General features: G+C 48.1%; 1 protein-coding gene across 4 annotated transcripts; it reads left to right on the forward strand.

Moving 5' to 3' along the window:
- Positions 1-535: 535 nt before the first annotated feature.
- Positions 536-26,099, forward strand: Meaf6 (MYST/Esa1 associated factor 6). Of its 4 annotated transcripts, XR_007977097.1 has the most exons (8): positions 536-667; positions 1,551-1,666; positions 6,044-6,131; positions 6,285-6,330; positions 19,403-19,595; positions 23,760-23,817; positions 24,430-24,463; positions 25,507-26,099. XR_007977097.1 is itself a non-coding variant. In XM_052177319.1 (7 exons), the coding sequence occupies exons 1-7, from the start codon at positions 578-580 to the stop codon at positions 25,513-25,515; spliced, it is 576 nt and encodes a 191-aa protein (XP_052033279.1). In that variant the 5' UTR covers positions 536-577; the 3' UTR covers positions 25,516-26,099. The 4 variants fall into 4 exon arrangements, 3 of the variants coding, with proteins under 3 accessions (XP_052033279.1, XP_052033278.1, XP_052033280.1); XM_052177319.1 differs by lacking the exon at positions 23,760-23,817; XM_052177318.1 differs by lacking the exons at positions 23,760-23,817; positions 24,430-24,463 and having other exon boundaries at positions 25,782-26,099.
- The last annotated feature ends 520 nt before the right edge of the window (positions 26,100-26,619 follow it).

A 26,619-nucleotide genomic window follows, 5' to 3' on the forward strand; every position in this document is an offset into this window, starting at 1 on the left:
CATGGTCAATACGTGCAATCCTAGCAGTGGGAAGGCAGAGGCAGGACGGTAAACTCAAGGTCTGTGCTCAATACCAGCCTGGATACAGTTCTGGATCTTAAGATAAAATCTAATTCTTTCATAACCCTTTCTCCCTAGGCAAACCACGTACAGCAGGAGATCTGCTTGCCTGTGCTAAACCCAGGAAAATGTTGGTTTTGAGATCTTCTCTGCAGCCCGGATTGTGGGTGGAACCTTGCTCAGGTTTTCCACCTGCAATTGGGTGGTGTGGCAAGGACATCGTCTGCGGGGAGACACATGGGATATTTAACAGGCCTAGGCTGCAGCTGGGTTCTCGATGTAGTGAGTGTCTGTGGTTGTCTGTTGAGTTTAGAGGCCCACAGTGGAGCAGCAAGGACGGTCCCACACGAACAAGCGCCACTGCGCGCCGGCTTTCGCGCGCTGAGCCTGCCAGCTTCCCCGGAAGCCGCGCGCGCAGGCGCGGTGAGGGGCGCGCCCCCTAGCGGCCGGCGGCGACAGTGCGCAGGGTCCGCCTACTGGTCGCGCGCCGCCGCCTCCGCCGCCGCTTGAGCCCAACATGGCGATGCACAACAAGACGGCGCCGCCGCAGATCCCAGACACCCGGCGGGAGCTGGCCGAGCTGGTTAAGCGGAAGCAGGAGCTGGCGGTGAGTGGCCGAGGCCTGGACGCCGTCCCCGCGTGGCCTCGCAGGCAGCTCCGGAGGCGAGGACGGCGGGCAGCCAGGGTCCGGGCGCTCTAGGCGGCCGGGCGCGGCGCGGTTCCCTGCGGCGGCGCGGTTCCCGGCCTGCGCTCTGTGGGGCGGGGCGGGGCGGTGAGGGCGCGGGAAGGGCGAGAGGCAGGAGGCGGGGACGACGCTCAGGTCGGGTTAGCGGGTGGGAAGGAGGCGGCTAGACCCCGGCCTGGAGAAGATGCACGATGGATTCCATGGGCGGCGCGTTTCAATGGCCGGGGAATGTGGTGTATTTGAGGATGCCAAGGAACGGGGCTGGCGGGAGACGCAGGACGCAGCCGAGGGAATTTGGATTGGTGACGCGCACCGGGAGCCGCCGGCACCCTGCTGGCTGAGCCCTCCAGGCTCCCGCCTTTTGCTACGAGCATCCGGGAGGCAAAGCTCACCTGAAGCTGCCCTTCCAGGTTTCCATAGCAACCGGCATCCACTGCAGGCGGCCCTTCCAGAGCTAGCAGGGAGGAAGCAGTTGATGTAGAAGAGATGCTTTTGAAAAGCTGTTCACCTTTCTCAGTGCTGGTAGCAACACATTTAGTGAGTGAGAATGGAGACAGCTCACGGTCTGTCTCATCCCTGCTCCTGACAAATAGCTTTTGCCTCTGAGGTAGATGTATAATCTTGCATGTGTGTGCATTTTCTGAGGATAGACTACACATTCCATTCTATTTATAAAGGGGGTCCATCACCCCCGCTCTTCCACAGAAATGGTTCATTGTGTGGGTAAGCTTGACCTTCCAAGTCTGTATCGGGATTTCAGTTTGCTTAATGCTTGCTCTCCCCTGTCCCTGTTCTCATCACCTAGGAAACACTTGCAAACTTGGAGAGACAGATCTATGCTTTTGAAGGAAGCTACCTGGAAGACACTCAGATGTATGGCAATATTATCCGTGGCTGGGATCGGTATTTGACCAATCAAAAGTGAGTGTCAAAATGTGGTGGTATTGGCTGGGCTGTGGTGGCACACGCCTTTAATCCCAGCACTTGGGAGGCAGGGGCAGGTGGATTTCTGAGTTCAAGGCCAGCCTAGTCTACAGAGTGAGTTCCAGGGCAGCCAGGCCTACACAGAGAAACCCGGTCTCAAAAAGCCAACCCCCCCCCCCCCAAAATCTAGTAGTATCTCTCCATCTCTCCGTTTATCTTCTACTAATATTTATTTATCTGTAGGGTTTTTTTTTTTTTTGTTTTGTTTTAAAACATGGTCTTACTATATAGCCCTGGCTGGCCTGGAACTCACTAAGTAGACCAGGCTGGCCTCAAGTTCACAGATCACAGCTCTTTCTCCCTCTAACTCCCCCCCCCCTTTCCTTCCCCCTCTTGCTCCGGGGGCCTCCACTGACTCCAGCCTGTAGTTTTTTTTTTTTTTTTTAAATTTGTTTTCTCATTATGGATGGTTGTGAGCCACCATGTGGCTACTGGGATTGGAACTCATGACCTCCAGAAGAGTCGTCAGTGCTCTTAACCACTGAGCCATCTTACCAGCCCTCCCTCTAACTTGTAACTGATAGATTTAAAGGTTCGGGCTGTCATGTACAGCGTGGGATTTGCTTTGGGTATTTACTCTGCGGGAGATGACAGAGCCGTAGTGTGGATTGAGGGCTCTGCTTGGACTCGTACTCTGACTGTCTCACGGAGAAACCTTGGAAAAGCCCATATCTGTGATTAAAGAAAATAGGGCCCATGGTGCAGGGGTGTGTCGCTGTAAATGAAATACAGCATGTGACTTAACTGCTTTCCACATTTTAATCAACCATGATATCCAACCACGATCTTTGTCATAACTCCAAGCTAATTGTGCCACTGTTGACTTGGTAATGTGATTCTATAAAAATCTCTAAACTTGTGAGAATTTTTCTTTTTTTTTAAAAAAAAACTTATTTGTTTATTTTATGTATATGAGTACACTGTAGCTGTACAGATGGTGGTGAGCCTTCATGTGGTTGTTGGGAATTGAATTTAGGACCTCTGCTTGCTCTGGTCTGCTCCTGCTCTCTCCTCTCCAAAGATTTACTGTAGCTGTCTTCAGATGCACCAGAAGAGGGTGTCGGATCTCATTACAGGTGGTTGTGAGCCACCATGTGGTTGCTGGGATTTGAACTCAGGACCTTTGGAAGAGCAGTCAGTGCTCTTACCCACTGAGCCATCTCTCCAGACCTTGAAAATTTTTCAAATCTGTAGAAAAACTGAGATGAACTAGTGCATGGCCTGTTAGTGTTTTCCCTACATACTCATTAGTTGCTAACCTATTGTGGATGCATGCTCTCTCCAACGATGAAAACATCTATGCCTGCTTAAGAACCTTTTTGAAATAATTGCAGATTGGGATAGAAAGCTGCAAAAAAACGATACACAGGGCTTGTATGTTCTTACAGTTTTCTCTGACAGCTACATTTTATGTAACTATAGAACATCATCAAAATCAGGAGACCAAGATTAGCCTACTGTGTAGCCAATCTGTATAGGTGTATGGTGTTTTACCATATGTGTATAACTACAAGATGCAAAGCCAGGCCTAGGAGACATTGCTCTGTGAGTAAAAGTGCTTGGTGTGCAAGCCTGATGACCTGAGCTCAGTTCCCAGAACCTGTGTTTAAAAGTGCACATCTGAGCTGGGTGTGGTGGCTCACACCTGTAATCCCAGCACTCTGGGAGGCAGAGGCAGGCAGATCTCTGAGTTCAAGGCCAGCCTGGTCTACAGAGTGAGTTCCAGGACAGTCAGGGCTACACAGAGAAACCCTGTCTCGAAAAAAACCAAATCCAAAAAACCAAAAAAAAAAAAAAAAGATCACATACTGCTCTGGCAGAGAACAGGAGTTCGACTCCCGGCACCCCTCTCAGGTGCCTTACAGCTATCGGTAACCCAGCCCCAGGGGATCAGACTTTGTCTACTGCACTTTCAGGACCCCCCTCACCTGCCCCAATTTAACACACGTGTAAATGCACATCTGGAATTTTAGCACATGTGGTGGGAGGTGGGGACAGCAGAATCGCTCGGAGCTTGCCGTCCAGCCAGCCTGAACTCTGCAGTGCTGTCCAGATAACCAGATTGCCTCTGCCTCAACGAGGTAGAAAACAAGGGCCAGCGGTGGAAGGCTGCCCTCGGATTAGTGTGTGTGTAAAGATGCAGCCCCATTCTGCCATCACAGGGTCTCTGCCATCACAGGGTCTCCCACCATCACAGGGTCCCCGCCATGCTTCTCCTCTGTAGTCACAGTTCTGTTTCCCCGAGCTTTCTCTCCCTGCTAACCATTGAAGATTTGGATGCTTACCCCACGAATCTTTGCCTCTAAGTCTGTTAGCAGTTACTTCCTGAGTAGAGCAGGGCATCTCTGCACGTAACTCAGATGCTTATAGCGTAAGCATCATTAACACTGATCCCTTCAGATCCATCGGTTGGCCCCACAATGCTTTGCTACTCTTTTTTGATCCTGGATCCAGTTGCTTTCGGCAGTTACGTTTCATTAATATTTTGTTGTTGGGTTTTTGTTTGGAGACAGGGTTTCTCTGTGTAGACCAGGCTGGTTTCTGACTCACAGAGATCTACATGGCTCTGCCTCCCACATGCTGGGACTGCAGGGGTACGCCATCACGTCCTGCGAGGTCCTGCTTTCAGGTCTCTGTTGTTCTTTGGCCACTGGTGCAGGGTCTACACCGGGGGCATTGAGCATGCTGGGCAGGTGCTCTGCGCTGAGCCTGAGTCCCAGGTGGTGACCCTCTCTTCTGTACTTACTCTGTCTTATTGGGTGACATGATGTTGGGTGGTCCTGTGACTCCTCATGAATCCTGTGATAGCTCTGCTGTAGAAGTTCATTTCTTCATGTTGGCGAGACACTTTAGTGGGGAAAGGTGCTGTGGACAAGTCCGACTGCCTGAGCTCTGTTCTGCCTCCTCAGTGCTGGGATTGAAGGCATGTACCACCCCACACAGCTGTAATCACTCTTTTTTTTTTTTTAAGATTTATTTATTGTTACATGTGAGTACACTGCTGTAGCTGTCTTCAGACACACCAGAAGAGGGCATCAGATCTTATTACAGATGGCTGTGAACCACCATGTGGTTGCTGGGATTTGAACTCAGGACCTTCGGAAGAGCAGTCAGTGCTCTTAACTGCTGAGCCATCTCTCCAGCCCAGCTGTAATCACTCTTAAGAGACTATTTTATGTATATGGGTATTGTGCCTGCGTGTATGTCTATGTACCACGTGTGGTCTAGTGCCCTTGGAGGCCAGAGGATAACATGTGATCCCTTGGGACTGGAGTTACATAGACATTTGTAAGCCTCCATGTGGGTGCCGAGAATCAAACCCCGGGTCCTCTGGAAGAGCAGCCAGTGCTCTTAACTGCTGAGCCATCTCTCTGGCCCCCATTTTATTTTGTGTTTTTCATAGTCATTTTGATGGAAAAAATTTCTTGCCTGCCAGCATGGTGCACATTTTAATCCTGGCATTTGGGAGATAGAGAGGCTGGTCTACTATTATATGAGTTTAAGGTCTGGTCTGCATCTCTAATTCCAGGCCAGCCTCAAAACTACATAGTGAGACCCTGTCTCAAAAACAAAACAAAACAAAACAACCCCCCCCCAAAAAAAACACGAACAAAAAGTCATTTATCATATGTGTATATATAATGTGTGTTGGTGTGCGTGTGCCACCGTGTGGCTCAGAGGACACCTTTGTGGATTGGTCCTTTCACCTTTTCCTGGGCTGAGGAGTGAATTGGGGTTGTCCAGCTCTGCAGCAAGCGCTCATTACCCTCTTGTCAGTCCCTGCACTCGTCCCTTTTGACAATCAGCATTGTCGTGAGTGCTCACTAACCCAGAGTAGGAAGCAGGACTGGGGTGGGCAGGCCAGGCTACCGCTTACGTGATAGTGCCAGGTGGTGTCCTCATGCCAGGCAAGACATGGCTGTGCCCCTGGGTGTTTTAGAACACACAACTGAAGAAATACACTTGACAGTGTTTATAAAGCAGCTAAAATCATCTCGCCTCCCAAAGAGAGAGGCGTTACAGTTTGTAGGCACTTGACATAAAGTTATGCACCTCAGAGGCATTCCTGAATTTGAACCTGGTTCAAAGAAGAATGGCCAGATAGCTCAGTGAGTAAAGATGCTCTCTACAAAACCTGACCACCCGAGTTCATTTGCTGGAGGTAGCAGGAGAGAACTGATCTATAAAGTCATCTTCTGACCTCCACAGATGTCCTGGAGCACATACGTGTCCTCATCAGACACAAACACAGTGATAATCTATAATATAGAAAAATCTATAATGGCAACAATCACAAAATTCTTCTGTTTTTAGAAACTCCAATAGCAAAAACGACAGGAGGAACCGGAAATTCAAGGAGGCAGAGCGGCTCTTCAGCAAATCTTCAGTCACGTCAGCTGCCGTAAGTGGCGGGGGTGGGGGTGGGAGTGGGGGTGGAGGTCGTGTCTGTCTGTGGCCCTGTATTGAGGAGTGTGGACTTTACCCCCTCCCTGTGTGGGTTGGTGTCTCGGGGGTCTATGGTCTCTTGTCTGGTAACCAATGACTTCTCTTTTAGGCAGTAAGTGCCTTGGCAGGGGTTCAGGACCAGCTCATCGAAAAGAGTGAGTCTGCTTTTATCTTGTTTATCAGTTTATCCTAAAGCAGCCAGGGGCCCTGAGTGAACTCTGGTTTACCCAGCCAGGTACTTGAGGACTGCGGCTTCTATGGTTTCTCTTGCATCTAGAAGTTGGGGGACCTTTGGGCATCCTCACGCCTTTTGTTGTTGTTTTTGTTGTTTTGGAGGTGGGGGCGTCCTGCTATATGTCTGTCTGTCTGTCTGGCTATGTAGCTCATGCTGGTCTCAACTCAGAGATGTACTTGCCTCTGCCTCTTGCTTTGATCGAAGGTGAAGGCCACCCACTGCCTTCCTGCCGCTGCCTTCCATGGAAGTATGGCTGGAGAGATTGACAGACCCCCACGCTCCGAAACTGCTACAACGGGCCATGAGTTCCTAGGCATTTTGTTTGTTTGAGGTAGTCCCTTCTAGCCCATGCTGACCTAGAACCTACCAATAGATGAGGTTGGCCACAACCTGACCCTCTTACCACTGCTGTCTGAGTGCTAGGATCATAGGCATGTGTCGTCATCCGCTAGGAGAACTTTTTCAAGAATCATTTCAATCAGAAAGATGGCTCAGTGGTTAAGAGTGCTTCCTGATCTCCCAGAGGACCTGGGTTAACATATCCCAGCACCCGTGTGGTGGTTCACAACAGCCTATACCTCCAGTCTCAGGGGGTTGGTTGCCCTGTTCTAGCCTCTGAGGACACCTCTGTGGCAGGTGTCCTCACACCCGTAAATTCACACTCATAAATAAAAATAATTTAAAAGAAAAAAAAATCCATAGGGTTAGATGTGTTACCTTAAAAGCCAGCACTTAGGAAGTAGAGGCAGGCTGGTCTCTTCAGCTTAAGGCCAGCCAGGGCTACATTGTCTTAGTTACTTTTCTATTGCTGTGTCAAGACATTGAATCTAAGCAACTTCTAGAAGAAAGAGTTTATTAGGGGCTTACAGTTTCAGAGGGTTAGAGTCAACATGGAAGGGAACATGGCAGAAGGCAGGCAGTCGTGGTGCCAGAGCGGTAGCTGAGAGCTCTCATCTTCAGACATAACCACAAGGTAGAGAGGGAGGGAGGGAGAGAGGGAGAGAGAGAGTCAAAGAGACAGAAAGATATTGACACTGGAGATTAGAGGTAGAGAGATAATTGGGAATGGCTTCCAAACCCTCAAAATCCAACCCTAGTGACACACGTCCTCCAACAAGGCCACACCTCCTAATCCTTCCCAAACAGCTCTGCCAACTGAGGACCAAGTGTTCACATGTGAGCCTGTGGGGGCCGTTCTCATTCAAACCACCGCAGACCCTATCTCAAAGCAAAGTATCAGCAACTCATCTAGTAGGAAATTTCAGATGTAGCTGATAAATGCCTAGTGTTCAACCTAAGAAATTCTAAGGTCATATCTCTCTACTCGTAAATATAGAAAGGAGAGTAGATACTATTTACGCACACAGATCATTTCTGGGTGGAAGAGAAGCTATGTCTATTAAAACCAACAAACAAGCTGGTGTTTGCGTGCCGCTGTGCATTTGCAGTGTTCTCTGCTGCGGTGGGGTTAGAGCCCGGCTTTGGGCAGGAGTTTGAGGAAAGGGGGTTTTGGTGGCTTGGACCTGAGAGTCACTTGGTAGATTTCTGTCGCTGCCAGGCTCTCCTGTGCTTAGCCCTGCGGATCCCAGAGTCAGTCCCACTAAGTCAGAGTCCAACTTCTGTTCACACAGGATTGTTCTGTGCCCTTGAGAGGTTTTCTTTCCAACTTCGGGCTATGGTACTCCGGTTCGTCCCTTTTTTGGAACCCTTCATGATGTCTCTTACTCCCTCTATGATTGATTACCTCGTCAGATGCTATAAATCTTTAAAAAAACTTTTTTTTTTTTTAAATTTGAGACAAGTTCTCACTATGTAGTCCAGGCTAGCCTGAACTTAGATGGTAAAGATTTTCTAAAGTTTAAATTGGCTAGCCACTCTTTGGCATCTCTGCCGAGCATAGGGCCACTTGCCTGTACTATGTGGGTGGTATTGCCTGGGTTTTGATATGTATCAGATTATTTTGACTGAATAGTCGTATACTTTGAGACATGTCTGTGCTGTTTTGTATTTATTTTTATTTTGCTTGTTTGTGTGTTTTCTGGGCTTATGTATATGTACTAAATGTCCACTGCCTGCAAAGTCTAGAAGAGTGTATCAGATCTCCTGGAACTGAAGTTACTAAGGATTGTGAGCCACCATTGTAAGGATGCTGGGAACCAAACTCTGGCCCTCTGGAGGAGCAGCCAGTGCCCTTCACCACTGAGCCACCTTTGTCCCTTTGTCCCTCTGTTTTGCAAGAGGATGCTGCTGATGCTTTTCATCACTGCTGACTGTCAGCCTCCTTTAGGACTGGGTTTCCCTCCACACCTAGTTGGTTTTTTATTTGAGTCACCATCTCACCTTGGAACACTGGTTGGCTTGGAGCTCAGAGACCCTGCCTCTGCCTCTCCGCCTTCCTCCCAGCCTCCCTGCTTCCCAAATGCTGCAAGTGCTGGGAGGGCAGGCGTGAGCCAGCACATCTGGCTATCTTTGCTAGGCAGTGGCTGTGATGCAGGGGCCTGAACCTAGGTTTGTGCGTGTGCGAGCCCGGCGCTCACCACTGAGCTACTCACAGGAACATGGGTGAGTTGTTATTCATGGGAACACGGGCAGCTTCCCAGTGGCTTCTCCACTGAAGAAAATGTCCCTTAGCACCTTATAGATCAGGAGGGCCTGGGGGCTTGTGAGTAGGTCAGATCACAAGGAAGTGGTGACAAGGCCCAGTCTTGCTCAAGTACTCATAGATATTGTGACTCTGAGTTCAGGGCCATGTCCTGCCCAGAAAGCAGGGTTCTCTCTCACTCTGCCCCTCCTCCTGTAAGAACATTCCCCTCCCTCTGGCCTGTGGAGAGAGTGAGGTAGAGGTTCCAGTTAGGGCTGAACATTCAGTGGGCACTGGTTCTCCGCACATTGTACAGTTGTGAGTCACTGCCACTGCAAAAAAGGTTTCATTGACTAAAGCTGCCAGTCAGTGGGCGGAAATATAAATCTAGAAGGCAGTTTCTCAGGTTCATCAGCAAGCCCACAGCAGTGGCTTCACAGCTGGGGCCTGTGCCTCCCCAGCACAGGCTTGTGACCAGACCAGGTCACAGTAGCTCCTATGGAGTGGGCGACACACCCAACCAATGAATGGCTGCTTATCTCCTCGGTGGTCATGCCATTTGTGTGCTGGTGGACGCTTCGTGCCTAGCATGATAGCCGTGTGCAGAGCTGAGTGGGACTGCGGATGGCCTCCTCCCACAGCAGCCAGCAGAGTACCTCATGAGTGGGAGGTAGCCAGAGCGAGCATGCTTCCTGTTCACACGCTGTGACCAAATCCCATGGGGTTTCAGTGGTTAGTTGGTTTGTTTGTTTGTTTTTAAATTTTTATTAATATCATTTTATTTTTGAGACAGGGTCTCGTTATGTAACATAGTCCAGGCCGTTCTTGCACTCAGGATGATTCTCCTGTTTCAGACCCATAAATGTTGGGGACTGCAGGTGAACCACCTTGATCTTCTGAAATTTTAATTTTCATTTGATTTTCTTTTTTTTCTTTAAGACAGGGTGCTTCTGTGTAGCTCTGGATAGCTAGAACTCTGTAGGTAGACCAGGCTAGCCTCAGACTCGTAGGACTCCTCCTTTCTTTGCTTCCCAAGTGCTGGGATCAACGGTGTGTGCCACCATGCCTGGCGGAGCCCGAATGTTTTTCCCCACTAAATAGAATTTAGTAAAAGTTCTGTATTGGATTCGGTGTATCTGGGTTCCCTTTGATTTCTTTTTCCTTTGATTTTTTTGTTTTTGTTTTTTGTTTTTCAAAGACTTATTTATTTTATGTATAAATAATAATAATATATTATTATATATCGTAGCTGTCTTCAGACACACCAGAAGAGGGTATCAGATCCTCATTATAGATGCTTGTGAGCCACCATGTGGTTGCTGGGAATTGAACCCAGGACCTCTGGAAGAGCAGTCAATGTTCTTAACCACTGAGTCATCTCTCCAGCCCCTGGCTGTCCTGGAACTCACTCTGTAGACTAGGCTAGACTAGGCTGACCTTGAACTCACAAAGATCTGCCTGCCTCTGCCTCCTGAGTGCAGGGATTAAAGGTGTGCGCTGCCACCACCCGGCTCCTCTTTCAGTTTTTAATATCAGTTTCTCTATTTATTGATTGTTGTATACAGCCACACTCGTGTGACATGGCACACACAGGGCAGTTTGTGGGAACTGGTGTTCTCCTTTCTGTGGGACCCAGGGATCAGACTCAGGTCATCAGGAGCCCTGCCTGCAGAGCCATCGGAGGGCCCTCTGTTTGGACAGCTATGAAGCAGGGTCGTGGGTCCCCGGAAGCCCAGTGGTGGCAGACATGATTGTGCCCCACGAGAAACAGCCCTTGCCCTCACTCCTTTCCTCTGTGGATGATGCCCTGAGCTCCAGGAATGAAGAGGCAGGATTTTGCCTCATATCTTCTTTAATTGTGAGGATTTCTGAGTTTTCTACTTTGAGCATTTTATTTTCAAACCACTGGTAAAAATTTCTTCTCCAAACGTGGTATTTCTGCTTCCTTTGGCTTCATGTTTGCCCAGCTAGAAAGATGTGGATTTGCACGGCCCGTAAAGAGGAATTTCATGTAAGTTGTGAAGCATCAGACATTTTAGTGAAATGAATAAAGTGAAGAAGCGGACAGGCAGGTTTTCTCTTCGCTGTCTTGGCAGGGGGGCAGCCTTGCCGCGTGGCCCGAAGCGCCCAGCAGAGCCACTCTGCTCCCGAGCTCGGCGTGGCACGTCCACCCTTCCTCTGGAAGGCCTGCCTTCCATCAGACACTGCCTTTCCTCATCTTCCTTTCCTTTACTGTGCAGACGTCCTTGGCTTTGCTCTAAGGATGAGTTGCTTATTTCTCTGTCAGTAAGAAACAGGCTCTCGTCTTCCTCCGCGCTGCGCTGTCGGTGGACCGGTTGACTCGGCGAGGTTGGGCGGTCCTAGAGCTTCCATGAGCTAAGAAAGAAAATTCTCATTTTGTAATTTAGAAGCTTCCAGTCTTCACGGTTCCTCGTCTGTCAGACGTGTCATCAACAGACTAGTAATTCTGCAGCACAAGGCGGCTCGGGCTGGAGCTGTAGTTCTGTGACAGAGCATTCGCCTAGCATGTGTGAGGCCTCGAGTTTGATCTGCAGCTCTGCAAGCCAGCAGCCAACACAAAATTCTTAAGAGAGTCCGCCTCCCTTTTAACCCTTTTTTTTTTTTTCTTTTGAGCATTTTGAGACAGGGTCTCAGATAGCCCAGGGTGGCTTCAAATTCACTCTGCAGCCAAGAAAGGTCTAGAGCTTGCTCCTTATCTTCCTGAATGCTGGCCTGGTTCAGGTGGTGCTGGGGATTGAACCCAGGGCTTTGCGCATGGCAGGCAAGCACTTTACCCACTGAGCTACATCCCCAGCCAGTTCTTGTGGCTCTCGATGTCCCTATTAGTCCTTTGGGAGAAGAGCTGTTGCCTTGGGTATCACTTTATCAGAGGAGACCTAGGTAAGTTCTCTCTCCGTGGGCTTTGAGTAGTTGGCCATTGAGTGAGCTTTTAGAGTGTCACTGCTGTCTGTCTGTCTGTCTGTCTGTCTGTCACTCCAGAAGCAGAGACTGCAGGTGGATAGGAGGTGCCTTCGCTCCCCAGTGGCCTTTCAGTACTGGAGTTGAGGCAGGTTCCCTTTCTCTCCTCTCAGTCTCTCCTGACTCCGTCCTGCCTCTCCTCTCACTCTGCCATGGTTCAGGCTGTGTGCTCTCCTGCCCTCTCTCCTCTTGTCTCCTGGCAGTGTTCCCAGCATTTGACTTTAGAAAAGATCTTTAATATCCATATTTAACACAGGCTGTCTATAAGCAACAGGGACCTATTAAGACAAGTGAAACCACACTGTGGCTAAAGCAGGCCTTGAACTTGTCACCCTCCTGCCTCTGAGTACCTGGGATTTCAGGCCCAAGCAGGCCCTTGTGTTCTACTCCGGTCCGGTTTAAGGAGAGCTTTGACTCATCCTTTTTTTTTTTTTTTTTTTTTTTGGTTTTTTGGTTTTTTGGTTTTGGTTTTTTCGAGATAAGGTTTCTCTGTATAGCCCTGGCTCTCCTGGAATTCACTCTGTAGACCAGGCTGGCCTCTAACTCAGAAATCTGCCTGCTTCTGCCTCCCATAGTGCTGGGATTACAGGTGTGCGCCACCACCGCCTGGCTGACTCATCTATTTTTGAGGCCACACTGTATGTATTAGGTGTGGGCCTAGACTGTGCTCTCCTGGTAGCTTCCTGATGTCTCCCCCAATTTCAATTCTCTTGAGAATGATTTTGTGTGTGTGTGTGTGTGTTCCCCCTCCCCCCCCCCCCCCAGACAGGGTTTCTCTGTGTAACCCTGGCTGTCCTGGAACTCACTCTGTAGACCAGGCTGGCCTTGAACACAGAAATCCGCCTGCCTCTGCCTCCCCGGTGCTGGGCTTAAAGGCGTGCGCTACCACTGCCCGCCACAAATGATTTTTTTTTTTTTTGACTCAGGGTTCCTCTTCTCCCATATCCTCACCAGCATTTGTTGTCATTTTCTTTTTAGAGACAGGGTCTCACTATGTAGCCCCAGCCCAGCTGGCCGGGACTCAAAGTCCCCTGCTTTTGCCTCTGGTAGTAAAGGCTGGTTCCACAGGAAAAGTGTCTTGTTTTCTTGGGATTGACCATTTATGTTGGAGTGAGGTGGAATCTGTCTGCATTTGTTTGACAGCAAGGAAACTGACTGCTTCAAGGATGTTTTGGTAGGCTATTTGTGTTTTATTTCTCTTTCTTTGTTTCCTTCCTTCCTTTTTTTGGGGGGGGTTGTTTGTTTGTTCATTTGTTTTTGTTTTTGTTTTGTTTTGTTTTGAGACAGGGTTTCTCTGTATAGCCCTGGCTTGTCCTGGAACTCACTCTGTAGACCAGGCTGGCCTTGGACTCAGGAATCCACCTGCCTCTTGCCTCCTAAGTGCTGGGATTAAAGCCATGCACCACCACCGCCCGGCTCCTTCTTTTCTTTTCTTTTCTTTTCTCTTTTCTTTTCTCTTTTCTTTTCTTTTCTTTTTTCTTTTCTTTTGAGACAAGGTTTCTCTGTGTAGCTCTGGCTATCCTTACTAGATTAGACCAGGCTAGTCTCGAACTCATAAAGATTTGCCTTCCTCTGCTTCCCTAGTGGTAGAATCAAATCTGCTCCCCTATTCCCTGCTAATTTGTATTTCTTCTTTAGACAACTGCCCATTACTGTTCACTAGCCTCTCCCCTTTTTTTGATCATATATTTTGGGTTTTTGATGTGTAATTTTTTTTCATTTTGAAAAATGTGTGTGTGTGTGTGCATGCGTGTGCGTAGGTAGAAACTGGAAGGAGGCAGTAGGGGTACCCCTAGCATTCTTTGCCTATTCCTTTGAGGCAGAGTCTTTCCCTGAACCCAAGGCTTGTCTTTTCCCTGCTTGGCTGGGAACTGTAAACCCCGATGACCTGTCTGCACCCACGGACAGAGCTGGGGTTGTAGGGTGTGCGGCAGTCTGACCTGTCCTGTGTGCAGGGGTCTGACCTGTCCTGTGTGCAGGGGTCTGATGTGTCCAGTGTGCAGGGGTCTGACCTGTCTTGTGTGCAGGGGTCTGTTGTGTCCTGTGTGCAGGGGTCTGGCATGTCCTGTGTGCAGGGGTCTGACGTGTCCAGTGTGCAGGGGTCTGGCGTGTCCTGTGTACAGGGGTCTGACCTGTCCTGTGTGCAGGGGTCTGATGTGTCCTGTGTACAGGGGTCTGACCTGTCTTGTGTGCAGGGGTCTGATGTGTCCTGTGTGCAGGGGTCTGGCATGTCCTGTGTGCAGGGGTCTGGCGTGTTCTGTGTGCAGGAGTCTGACCTGTCCTGTGTGCAGAGGTCTGGCGTGTCCTGTGTGCAGGGGTCTGGCATGTCCTGTGTACAGGGGTCTGACCTGTCCTGTGTGTAGGGGTCTGACCTGTCCTGTGTGCAGGGGTCTGACCTGTCCTGTGTGCAGGGGTCTGACCTGTCCTGTGTGCAGGGGTCTGACGTGTCCAGTGTGCAGGGGTCTGGCGTGTCCTGTGTACAGGGGTCTGACCTGTCCTGTGTCCAGGGGTCTGATGTGTCCTGTGTGCAGGGGTCTGGCGTGTCCTGTGTGCAGGGGTCTGATGTGTCCTGTGTGCAGGGGTCTGACCTGTCCTGTGTGCAGGGGTCTGACCTGTCCTGTGTGCAGGGGTCTGATGTGTCCTGTGTGCAGGGGTCTGGCGTGTCCTGTGTACAGGGGCCTGATGTGTCCTGTGTACAGGGATCTGGTGTGTCCTGTGTGCGGGGGTCTGATGTGTCCTGTGTGCAGGGGTCTGACCTGTCTGTCCTGTGTGCAGAGGTCTGATGTGTCCTGTGTGCAGGGGTCTGACCTGTCCTGTGTGCAGGGGTCTGACCTGTCCTGTGTGCAGGGGTCTGGCGTGTCCTGTGTACAGGGGTCTGACCTGTCCTGTGTGCAGGGGTCTGATGTGTCCAGTGTGCAGGGGTCTGGCGTGTCCTGTGTACAGGGGTCTGATGTGTCCTGTATGCAGGGGTCTGATGTATCCTGTGTGCAGGGGTCTGACCTGTCTGTCCTGTGTGCAGAGGTCTGATGTGTCCTGTGTGCAGGGGTCTGTCCTGTCCTGTGTGCAGGGGTCTGACCTGTCCTGTGTGCAGGGGTCTGGCGTGTCCTGTGGTTCTGACGTCTGGGCTCTGCTCCTCATGCTGCACAGCAGGTGCCCTGACCACTGAGTCATTTCCTTCAGCCCCCAGTTGGAAAGCAGAAGGAACAGGATGTTAATTCATGTGTTGTGGGTAGACGGCAAAGATTCATTCCCCCTCATTCTGTAGCCTGCCCCTCACCCTGGGGTTCACTTTGCTGTGCAGAAGAATCTTAATTTCCTATAATGCATTTGTCAGTTTTGGGGATTAGTTCTTGTGCTGTTGGAGTCCTGTATAGGAAGTACTTGCCTTCGCCTGTATCTTTATTGTATGTGTATATATATTTGTTTGTTTATTATGTGTATAATGTGTAGGGAATGAGGTACAGATGGGATCGTCTGTGTGAGTGCGTTGCCCCCTGGAGGCCAGCAGAGGTATTGGCTTCTGGAGCAGGAGTTAGAGGCGACTGCATAGGCCTGACATGGGTGCTGGAACTGAGCAGCGGGTAACGGGCGCATGGTAGTCACTGTGAGTCCTCCATGTCCTTTGACTTCTTTCTTCAGCCTTTTAAAGGTTTCCCTTTTGGTTTACTTTATTTTATTTTGAGACGAGGGTTTCACTGTGTGTTCAGGCTGGCCTTGAATTCAGGGAGATCTGGCTGCACCGCTTTCTGACTGTTAGGTGTGCACACTACCTGCTGCGTGTCTTAACGTTTAAATTGCAGAAAACTTTCAGATCCTGGATAGGTTTATTTTAATTTTTTTAAGATTTATTTATTTATTTATTTATTTATTTATTATATATAAGAACACTGTCACTGCCTTCAGACATACCTGAAGAAAGCATCAGATTGTATTACAGACTGTTGTGAACCACCATGTGGTTGCTGGGAATTGAACTCAGGACCTTTGGAAGAGCAGCCAGTGCTCTTAACCACTGAGCCATCTCCTTAGTCATCCCTGATAGGTTTACTTTTAAGTATTTCATTTTATTTCAAAAAATCAGAATTTCCTCCTGGTTTATTTTTAGGTGAATTCATTATTGATACGTGTTCTTTTCTTTCTTTTTTTCCTTTCCTTCCTTCTTCCCTCCTTTTTTTGTTTTTTTTGTTTTTGTTTTGTTTTTGTTTTTTGTTTTGAGACAGGGTTTTTCTGTGTAGCCCTGGCTGTCCTGGAACTCACTCTGTAGACCAGGCTGGCCTCGAACTCAGAAATCCGCCTGTCTCTGCCTCCCAAGTGCTGGGATTAAAGGCATGCGCCACCACTGCCTGGCCTTTTTTTTTTTTTTTTTTTTTAAATGAAACAGGGTTTCAGTATGTAATATAATCCTGCTTATAGATCAGGCAGCCCCAAACTTACAGAGATCCATCCACTGCCTCTACCTTTTTTTTTTTTTTTTTAAAGATTAACAGTTTATTTGTATTATGTGTGTATAGGTGTTTCATCTATGTGTGCACCATGTGTATATAATCCTAGACGTCGAGTCCCCTGGAGCTAGAGTTATGAATGGCTGTGAACCACCACACGGGAGCTGGCAGCCAAAGACAGCTCCTCTGCAAGAGCAGCCAGTGCTTACAAGAGCTGAGCCATCTTTCCAGCCCAGTTTATCTCTGTGAGATGAGATCTTGCTGTGTTGCTCAGGCTGGTCTTGAACAAACAGAACTTCTGTCTGCACTGAGCTGTCTTTTTAACGTGGTCAGATGTGAGCCGACCGTAGCATCAGGCTCCATTCTGGACTGAACTGTTTCCTTGATCTCTGCAGTGCAGTGCTGATTACTGTAGCTTTGTGAGGGTGAGTTTTAAAATCCTTTTATGCTTTTTTTACTGGTTTGTTTGTTTTAAGACAGGGTCCTGTTCTGTAGCCCAGGCTGGCCCTGAATTCATGGTCCTCTTTCCTCGGCCTCCTTAGTGCTGGGATTCCAGGTGCATGCCAACGCCCAGCTTCCTGAGTACATTTTATGTGAAGTCAGGTGCTTTTCTAGTCTTGTGCCGCGCCACGGCTCTACAGCTCCCTCTTCTGGTGCTTTCCTGCATCGTGTTCAAATTAGTTCCATCATTTCTGGGATCTGGCTGTTTCCTTGCTTGTGCAGGGAGGAGGTGTGTATCATGAGTGTGGTCACATGTTCTATGAGTGCACATGAACGGCTTTTGGGAGATGATTCTCTCCCCACCAAGAAATTCAATTTCGGATGTATGGTCTCAGGCCTGCACAGGAAACACTTTTACCTGCTGGGTCTTCTTGCTTGGGCTCTTCTGCTTTTAAGTTTTGTTTGCTTGTTTGTTTGTTTGTTTGTTTGAATGTGTTTGAGATGTAGTTCAGGCTGATCATGAACTCCTGATCTTCCTTCCTTGGCTTTCCCAACCCTGGGATCACAGGCATATGCTACTGTGCTACACTTTTCTGCTTGTTTTATCTTTTTTTTTAAAGATTTATTTATTCGTTTTATGTATATAAGTATACCATTGCTCTCTTCAGACACACCAGAAGAGGGTATCAGATCCCATTACAGATGGTTGCGAGCTACCATGTGGTTGCTGGGATTTGAACTTAGGACCTCTGGAAGGGCAGTTGGTGCCCTTAACCGCTGAGCCTTTTCTCCAGCCCTTAGGAGATGCTGTTGAGCATGCTTCTATTGTTTAAATATATCCAAGTAATGGTGGTAGTGAGGATGAGGATGAGGAATTTTTGGATATAGGATCTCTTTATATAGCCCAGGCTGTCCTTGAACTTGAGATTTCTTGTCTCACCTTCCCAAGTGCCAGGATTATAGGTATGTGCTACCCACTCTGACTCTTAAAGTGCTGTTTTAAAATTGATGATTTGTGTCAGTTGAAGAACATTAATTACTATTTCGTTCAAGCATTCCTGGGCTTACTGGCTGGGTTCGGTACTCAAGATTGCTGAAGGCAGGGCAGAAATCACAGTGGGGCATGCCTGTAATCTCAGTGTTCGTTCGGGAGCTGGGTTTGGGAATGTCAGAAGGTCATGTTTTAGTAGGTAAGCACTCTGGCTAACCCTGATGCCTTGAGTCTGACCCCTGAGAAGGAAAAACGGAGTGCTGCTTCTCCCAGGCTGCCCTGACCTCCGTTTGCTTGTTGTGGGTATTATTTACTTTGTATTGCTGTAAGGAAATACCGTGACTTACAGAGGAGAGTTTATTTTGGCTTCCTTTATGGTGCGAAAATGGATTCTCCGTGTAGGAAGCCCGCTGATTATATTTTGTCACACTTGAAAGAGAGAGTGAACAAGAAGTGGGGTGAGGCGGTGCCCCCAACCCGTCCCCCCGGGTTATACTTCCTCCTGAAGGTTATACACTCTCCAGACAGCTCCTCTGCCTAGGAACAAGTCCAAGCCCTGAGCCTGTGGGGGCCCCGACACTATCCTGCTGCCGCACCCTCTCCCCCCATACACAATAGGTAAAATGTGACTTTAAAAAGGTAAAGGAGGGGAGCTGGAGAGATGCAGCTGTTAAGAACGCTTACTTCAGAAGATCCTGGGCCTGGTCCCAGCGCCTGTGTCTGATGGCCTGTGATACCAGCTCCAGGAGATCTGATGTCTTCTCACTTCTACAGGCACCAGTGTTTCACTGCCCTGCCTATGCACACATTTATATAATTTTAAAGTGAAATAAATTAAAAAGTGGGGGAAAAAAGTTTAGGGGTATTCTCGAGACTTAGAAAGTTCACGGCCAGAGTTCCCATGAGACCATCTCTTATCTCCCCTCCAAAAAAAAAAAAAAAAAAAAAGAACCAGGACCTCAGTAATTGAGGGACGGACTAGCCTGTGCTCCCCAGTGGGTACCTTTACTTTGTCTTTTAATTTACTTTTTAAACCACAGTATGTGGGGGAGGGCGGGGCGGGATGTGTGTGTTCGCTTGTGAGTGCAGGTACCCAAGGAGGCCAGAGGCGTTAGATTCCTGAGCTGCAGTTCCAGCGGGTGAGCTTTACGACATGGGTTCTGGGAATTAGACTTAGATCCACTGCAGGAGCAGTGCCTGCTCTTAATCGCAGTCATTTCTCTAGCTCATCCCCACCAACTCTTCACAGAAAGGCAGGATTCTCTGATGGTTGGTCAGTTTTGCCAAGGCGTAACCCTCCCTCTCTTCCCCGAGTTCTGTATGGAAGTGGCCCTTGTGTTGAGGGCGATGCTCTGAGGTTCTCAGGTTCGTCCCCAGCCCTGGCAGACCACGTGGGTTCAGGGATTCCCTAGCTTTGAGTCTTTGAATGAATGCCTGTTCCCTGGCCAGCTGTAGCTTCTCTGTGTTACAGCCTGTGGGCTCAAAAGGAAACCTCAGTAGGTGACAGGAACTTGAGGAACACTGATCAGGCTCTGGGGACCTGCTTTCTTTCCTCCAGGGGAACCAGGAAGTGGGACAGAAAGCGATACCTCTCCAGACTTCCACAATCAGGAAAACGAGCCCGCGCAGGAGGACCCCGAGGACCTGGACGGCTCCGTTCAGGGAGTGAAGCCTCAGAAAGCTGCCTCTTCCACCTCCTCAGGGAGCCACCACAGCAGCCACAAAAAACGGAAGAATAAAAACCGGCACAGGTTAGTGTCAGGGTCCTCACTCAGAGTCCTCACTCAGAGCCCTCACTCAGCTGCGGGGTCCCACGCAGAGTCCTCACTCAGCTGCGGGGTCCCACCCAGAGTCCTCACTTAGCTGTTGGGCAGGACCTGGTTGGAATGGAGACGCCCTGGGTAGCGGCAGAGCCCTGGTGTTGGCAGAAATTGTTCTGGTGTAAGCCAAGTGGGGTGGTGTCCTCTGTGCGGGGACTGGGTGGCAGTAGAGAGGCCTTGAAGGATGGATGGGAGTCACTAGGATGGGCTGTGACCCCCATTGCCAAGAGACATTGTGAGCGTTGGGTTTTTTGTAAGAAAGAGGAAAACAGGGAAATAGAAATGAGCCCTTGAAAAATGACTCTGGTTGTTGGGACACTGTCACCTGGAATAGAATTCTCTCAGCCCTGGGTCCTGTCTGCTCCTGCGAGGGCTGAATTGAAATGCCTTTTTGGTTTTTTAACTATGGGTTTTGATTGTTATGACTTTTCTATTTTGTAGTTCTCTGAGTATGCTGCCACGGGGAAGCACTTACAGCTCCTAAGAGCGAGCGTCCCTTCGTAGGACCCTTCTGAGCACTGTTACTTTTGGAGTGGGGAGTGAGATGGGAGTGACACCAGTGGACAGAGAGGTCAGGTGGTCTCAGGGCCTTAGAGGCCGCTCTGCCTGGGTTTGTATGCTACTGCTGGGCCTAACTCAGAGGGCGATGAGGACTAGAGCAAGGGGCTCTCCCCATCTTGCTTTTGGAAGCCTGAACACTGTGGGGTCAGAGGGGTGTACAGGGCTGTGTGGGGCTGGCTCCCTCTCCTCTAGTTGGCTAATGAACTCTGTTGCTTTAGAAACCTGTGGGGTATCCCCTTCTGCACTTAAGGTGTTACACTATGAACGTCACAGACTGGGCACTGTGGATATTATAGAATTAAATTTACCTGGTTTGAACTTCTTTGGCATTAACAGATTCTTGAATTCTTTTAAACTTTTCTTGTTTTTGTTTTTTTTTTTTAATTTCAGAAATAGTATTTTCTCTCAATAAATAGTGATGAAGGAAGGATTACTGCTTTATGATTTTTCTGCAAACCCAAAACCACTGTGCTCACTTCTCAAATTATAGTGAGAAACAGCAGGACTTGTTCCCTCCCCCCCCCCCCATGGTAAAACTGTAGGCTAGTGGAACACTGTGATAGGCTTAGGGCCAGTTTGTCATAGACAGCAGAGATCCATGCTCTAAGAGTTATTTACTTATTTATGAATTCTCTGTCTTCATGCACACCAGAAGAGGGAATCAGATCGCATTACAGATGGTTGTAAGCCACCACCATATGATTGCTAGGACTTGAACTCAGGACTTCTGGAAGAACAGTCAGAGCTCTTAACCACTGAGACATCTTTTCAGCCCAGAGATCCATACTCTTGAAGAGTATTTTATGGGCTGGGAGATAGTTCAGTTTGTAAAATGCTTTCCCTGCAGGCATGAAGACCTGAGTTCTAATCCCAGCACCTACATCAGAGCACTCAGTGAGTTGTGTGTGTGTAACACCAGCATTAGGGACGATGAGATCCTGGGAACTTGCCAGCTAGCCAGGCTAAAAGAGGTGATGGGACCCTTTCTCAAAAACTACATGAAGAGACACCTGCATCAGCCTCTGGCCTACACACACACACACACATACACACAGACACACATACACACAAACATATCTACACATGTGTGTGTGTGTGTGTATATCACAGGGAAGATAATTATTAAGTGTTTTCTTGTGTGTTGCTTTTACCACATTTACTTTGTTTTTATTTTGATGATTCTTTTCCTATTTCAGAGTGCATAGAGCAGGGAGAACATTCTTGAAAGTCTCTGGGACTCTGCCCCACTGACCAGTTTTCTTTAGACCCTGCTGGTTGCATGGGATACCTCAGATACCTCATTTGCACTAGTGACGTGACCAGCTGGTAGCTGACAAGAGGATGCTAGAGAAGTGTTCAGTTTAACTTTATCCTTGCAAGTTTCTAGAACATTTCCATGGTCATAACACTTCTTCTTTTTTCCTCTCCTGGCTCTAGGAATGAATCCCTTCCAGAAATACATTAGCATTTGAAAGACCATTGCTGGGCGCTGCCCTCACAAGGGGCGAGTCCTGCTCAGAAGGTGGACTGGGTTTTTATATTCAGAATTCCTATCTGTCTGATCTCCTAGGCCTGAGGTGCTCATCTGCCCCCCAGAGAGACCAGTGGCACCAAATTTCTTTCTTTCTCAGGAAGCTAGGGTCAGGACTGCCCTGTGTGGCACCTCTGTGGGCTCAGGTTGATGGAGTCCTGTTACCTTTGCACACTCGAGATCAGGGCTGGAGCACATTTACCTGGACATGCTGGTGAGCTGGCACCCAGAGCAGTGCTTTCTTCACAGCGTAAGGCTGGTGTAGCCAGACCATGTTCACAGGACGCTCTTCAGCAGACACTGTTGAGGAGAAAGAGGAAGTACTTTACCCTCTTGTGGAGTATGGAAGCCATCCCCTTCCTGGCCTGGGATGGACAAGCCTCACGTGTGCTAGTCACAGCAAAGTGATAGGTTTCCTGAGCTCGTGTATTTTACATGTCTGAACAATAGTGAAGTCCCATAGTCTTTAAAGAGAAAAAAGCGAATATTGGCTGCTCCTAGAGGTTTTTACTATTACATTCACACCCAAGATTTGTTTTTGTAAGTTGATGCTTCTCTGTTTTTAAGACAGGGTTTAATTACAGAACCCTGGCTGGCCTCAAACTAATTTCTTCTGCTTTAGCCTCTCGAATGCTGGGATTATCATGCCTGCCACCAGTCCCCAGTTTAGCTAAATAGGTACACTTTTATTTATGCATGCTTTTATTGCCAGCCCTAGGGGTTAAACCCAGCACATAACTGCCAGTGAGCTCACCCTCAACAGATACTGTCTAATTTGTGAAGGTTGAATCCGTCTGAAAGGAGCACTTCCTAAAGTCCTGTTTGTCCACTGATGTGAGTGCCCGGGAAGGTCAGCTCTCACGACTCTCACAGACTGGTCTCCAGCAGAAGAGCCACTGGAGTATTCTTACTGCCTGTGTGTAGGGTGCAAGGTGTCCATCAAGGGGCTGGACTCAGAGTCAGGGCTGATGCTTAGAGATCGGTGCAGACCTCGGCCTGGCATTGAAGTGGCGGCCTGCTCTGCTGTGTGCTCCTGGTCCCAGTTACCTTTGCCCAAGGCTTTGCAGACCCTGGTATTCCTTAGATGCTGCACTGATGTAAACAATTAGCTGCCATACTGGGGAAGGTGTCACATACCCGCAGTCACAGTACACAAAGGCTGAGGCAGGAGGATAGCAACTTTGAGGCCAGTGTGGGCTGTCAAGACTCCCCCGACAGACACATTAAAAAAACAAAATAAAAAAAACAGAAGAAAGTGAACAGTGAACTGCAATGGTGCAGGAGGCAGAGCCTGAAGAGCAGGACTGGCCTTCAGTCAGTCAGCACATGGCTTCCAGCAGGAGCTGCGACAAAAGCTTAGATGTTTTGCTGTTTTTAAAATGCAAAGTGTTGTCACCGTTTGTATTAATGACAGTATGCTATGCTGACTTCTAGCACCTTCTGCTGTATGACTAAACCTCTCCCTCCCTTTTCCCCTCCCTCCCTCCGGCTCTCCCTCCCTTTCCTCCTTTCTAATGCACTAACTCTGTTTTCAGTACAGATATCTCAGCAGTTCTTATTAACCTGGAGTCTGGCAGTTAACACCAGGCCTGCTGCTGACTAGAGTACTTTGATGCGGTCACACACTCCGCCCCACCCCTGTCCCCACCCCCACCCTCACCCTTACTCCCAGTCCCCCTCCACTCTGGTGTACATGCACTGAGGGAAGGGAATCCCCTGGCCGGGCTTTGGTGTTTGACAACTTAATGACTTAAAAGTCTTAAAGCTGACTTTGTTTCCATGAATCTTGTTAGGATGGCTAATCAACTAATGTATTCAATAGTATATTAATTTCTATCGCTCTCTTCCTCTCCAATGCTGCCCCTCAGCCCGTCTGGCATGTTTGATTATGACTTTGAGTAAGTTTGATTTGAATCAGTGTCTGTGCTGTGTTGTTTAGTGTGTAGACACCAGTATGCCGTTGTGAGATCTTTCTAACCCATAGTTTATCTGTTTAATTGTAGGTATGTATATTAGGTTAGGCTGGGAAGTTTTTTTTAAAAACAGAAAAACGTGATGGAGGTAACATTTTATTTAATAACTTAAGCAAAATTAAGTAAACTTCACTTTTATGCATTTTAATTTCTTTTCAAATAGATAACCTGTACTTTTAATTCATATTTAAATTGATTTTCTGGCTTTGCTTTGTAAGGAGATTAGTAGCTTAAGATTTTGATGTTTTGCTTTGAAAAGATTTAAAAATTGAAATTCTTGTAATTTCCTTTGTGTTTCATATCCAGAAACACAAACTCCTAGTCTCTCTGCTCTTGGTCACTTGCAAGCCTCAGAACCTGCCAGTGACGTAGTTACAGAGCTAACCCATTGACCTGAGCATGCCCTCTTGATCCATTTTCTCTAACTTTGCAGTAGTTTTTATTTAAAAATGATGGCTTTTGTAACTGCTATATATTTCCTTTTTGAATCACCTCAGTTTACCTATGGCAAAAATATCTGCTCATGTTGTTTTAATACTTGCTTAATATCTGAGAAAGACAACTAAATTATGGCAGTGTAATGAGCAGTCTGGACATGACTGAGTAGCCTTTGTTATAGCTGTGTCCTATGCAGTAGCTGCTTGTTGCCTGGTTTCTATAAGTTAAAGTGCAAATATCTTTTCTTTTTTTTTTGCCACAGGATTGATCTGAAGTTAAACAAAAAGCCCCGAGCTGTAAGTATAAACCAGTCAACTCAGGAAGACTGGCAGTGTTCTGTTATAAACCATTTTGGTTTTGTGGGCTCAGACACAGGGCTTGTCCATGCTCGACAGGGCCTTGCTGGTGACACTCACCACGGCAGCTGGCAAGTCTCTGGATGATCCTAATCTAGGGTCACACTCGGTTTCTAGACCCTGAGTGCCCGTCTGGGTACTTCAGCTTCCATGTGTTCTTTACGAAAATACTTTAGAACAGACATGGGGCCCCACTCAGTCAGCAGAGATCACTGGGAGTCAGAGGTCAGCCTGTTCTGCATAGGGCGTGCCAGGTCAGCTAGAGCTGCATAATGAGAACTTGTATTAAAACAACCAGACAATTAGCAAATGAGTCATACATTTTTATTGAAGAAAATGGTTCTTCTGTTAATTCATGTAACTTTTTTTTACTGGTCTTTGTGGCCTCAAAGGCAGGCCACTTTTCATGTGAAATGCACTCACTGCATTATCCCTGAAATAGGACTTTTAGCTACACAGAAATTCTCTAGCAGTTGTTTATGATTATTTTTTTAATTTTTAAAAATTATTATTTATTTAATGTATGAGTACACTGTAGCTGTCTTCAGACACACCAGAAGAGGGCATCACATCCAGATGGTTGTGAGTCAGTGCGCTTAACCACTGAGCCATCTCTCCAGCCCCTGTTTATGATACTTTAAAAAAATTTTTATTCTATAGGTTTATATTGAGATCATTTTTACCCAACTGTATAATGTTCTTTGAGAATATTACCTCCTAAGATTTATTTTATTATATGTATTCATATATGTATATATATACATACAAGCTATTAATACTTGCTTAATATCAAGAAAACAATATATGTACGTACATGCGTATGTATGCGTGTGTATGTGTGTGTGTGTGTGTGTGTGTGTGTGTGTGCGCGCGCGCGTGCGTGTGTGTGTGCGCGCGCGTGCGTGTGTGTGCACGCGTGTGCGCGCATGCACGCATTTGATCAAACCGAGGCAGTAAGTGTGACTTTTGCTTTCCCTCTTTAGGACTATTAGAAGACTTGCTAGCAGAAGCTTCCAGGCTGTGAAGCCCTGCTTCCCCTCTGACCTCACAGTGACAATGTCCCTCGCCTGACTGTGGCCATCTGCCTCTGCCCCCCAGACCCAGTGCCTGTAACTGGCTAGTCTGTCCTAAGTAGTGACAAGTCCTCCCTATAAGACTTTGGGTCGTTCGCTGTCGTCATCGTTAGTAGAACAGCGGGAAGACCTGTCCTCGGTCCCAGTCCCTGCGGGTGGCTAACTGTGCATTTCTCCCTTCTTAGAATGAATGTCTCCCCCCAAACTGGCTGGCACCAGCTCCATCTGTGACCCCACCCCCACCCCATCAAGAAGTGCACACACCTCTGATTCTGGGTTATGCTGAAAGTAGACCCCAAGGTCCACTGCAGATGGAGGCTGTAAATATCTGCCATTCCCTTGTTTTGTTTTGTGTCGTATTGTTTTTTTATTGCTGTTTTTACCATCTGATTTTCTTTTGGGACATTTTGTGATGCCTGTACCTTCCTGATGACACATCTGATCGTCTGTTTCATATGGTGTCGATATTCATAACTGAAACTAAAGTGGCTTTTAGAAGGAAATGGACAACTGCCTCTTTGGCTCCTTGATTTCTTCAGGGGAGGTAGAGAGTGTCTAATGACGGGCGGGCGGCCTGTTAGGAGCAGGTTCGTGTTCGAGGAACGAGAAAGCTGGACGCACACGTTGAAGCCCTCCCTTGGATAGACTCTTTGTAGGAGTAAAATCTCCCTGGCTCACTCTGCTCATGCGGTTCTTCGAAGCCTGAGACTCTTTTCTCTTAATTTTACTACTATCATGATTACCAGAGATTTTCTTTTTCCATCTTTTCTTGTTTTGCTGACATTCACCTGCTTAGATACTTGCTCTAAAAATCGCCAAGCCAATGGCAAAGCCCAGAATTACTGAACCTCATCTCCGGCTGAGTAGAGTGAGGTCCTCCCAGGAGCCAACGCGCTCACAGATGTCCCCGTCCCTGCAAAGCTCACTCCATGCTGGTCCTCCTGTCCTCCGCTGTCCTCAGTGAGTGGCCTTGGCTGCACTTTGTAGTCCACTAGGGAGCTCAATCCAGTGCCGATGCTGGGA

Source organism: Apodemus sylvaticus, chromosome 3, assembly GCF_947179515.1.
Source record: "Apodemus sylvaticus chromosome 3, mApoSyl1.1, whole genome shotgun sequence".
Classification (NCBI taxonomy): domain Eukaryota; kingdom Metazoa; phylum Chordata; class Mammalia; order Rodentia; family Muridae; genus Apodemus; species Apodemus sylvaticus.

Bases quoted from the DNA above. Each gene is read 5' to 3' on its own strand.
- Meaf6 (XM_052177318.1), top strand. From the start codon at position 578: ATGGCGATGCACAACAAGACGGCGCCGCCGCAGATCCCAGACACCCGG. The intron at 6,132-6,284 runs GTAAGTGGCGGG...CTTCTCTTTTAG, and splicing joins CTTCAGTCACGTCAGCTGCC to GCAGTAAGTGCCTTGGCAGG. The intron at 6,331-19,402 runs GTGAGTCTGCTT...TCTTTCCTCCAG, and splicing joins GGACCAGCTCATCGAAAAGA to GGGAACCAGGAAGTGGGACA.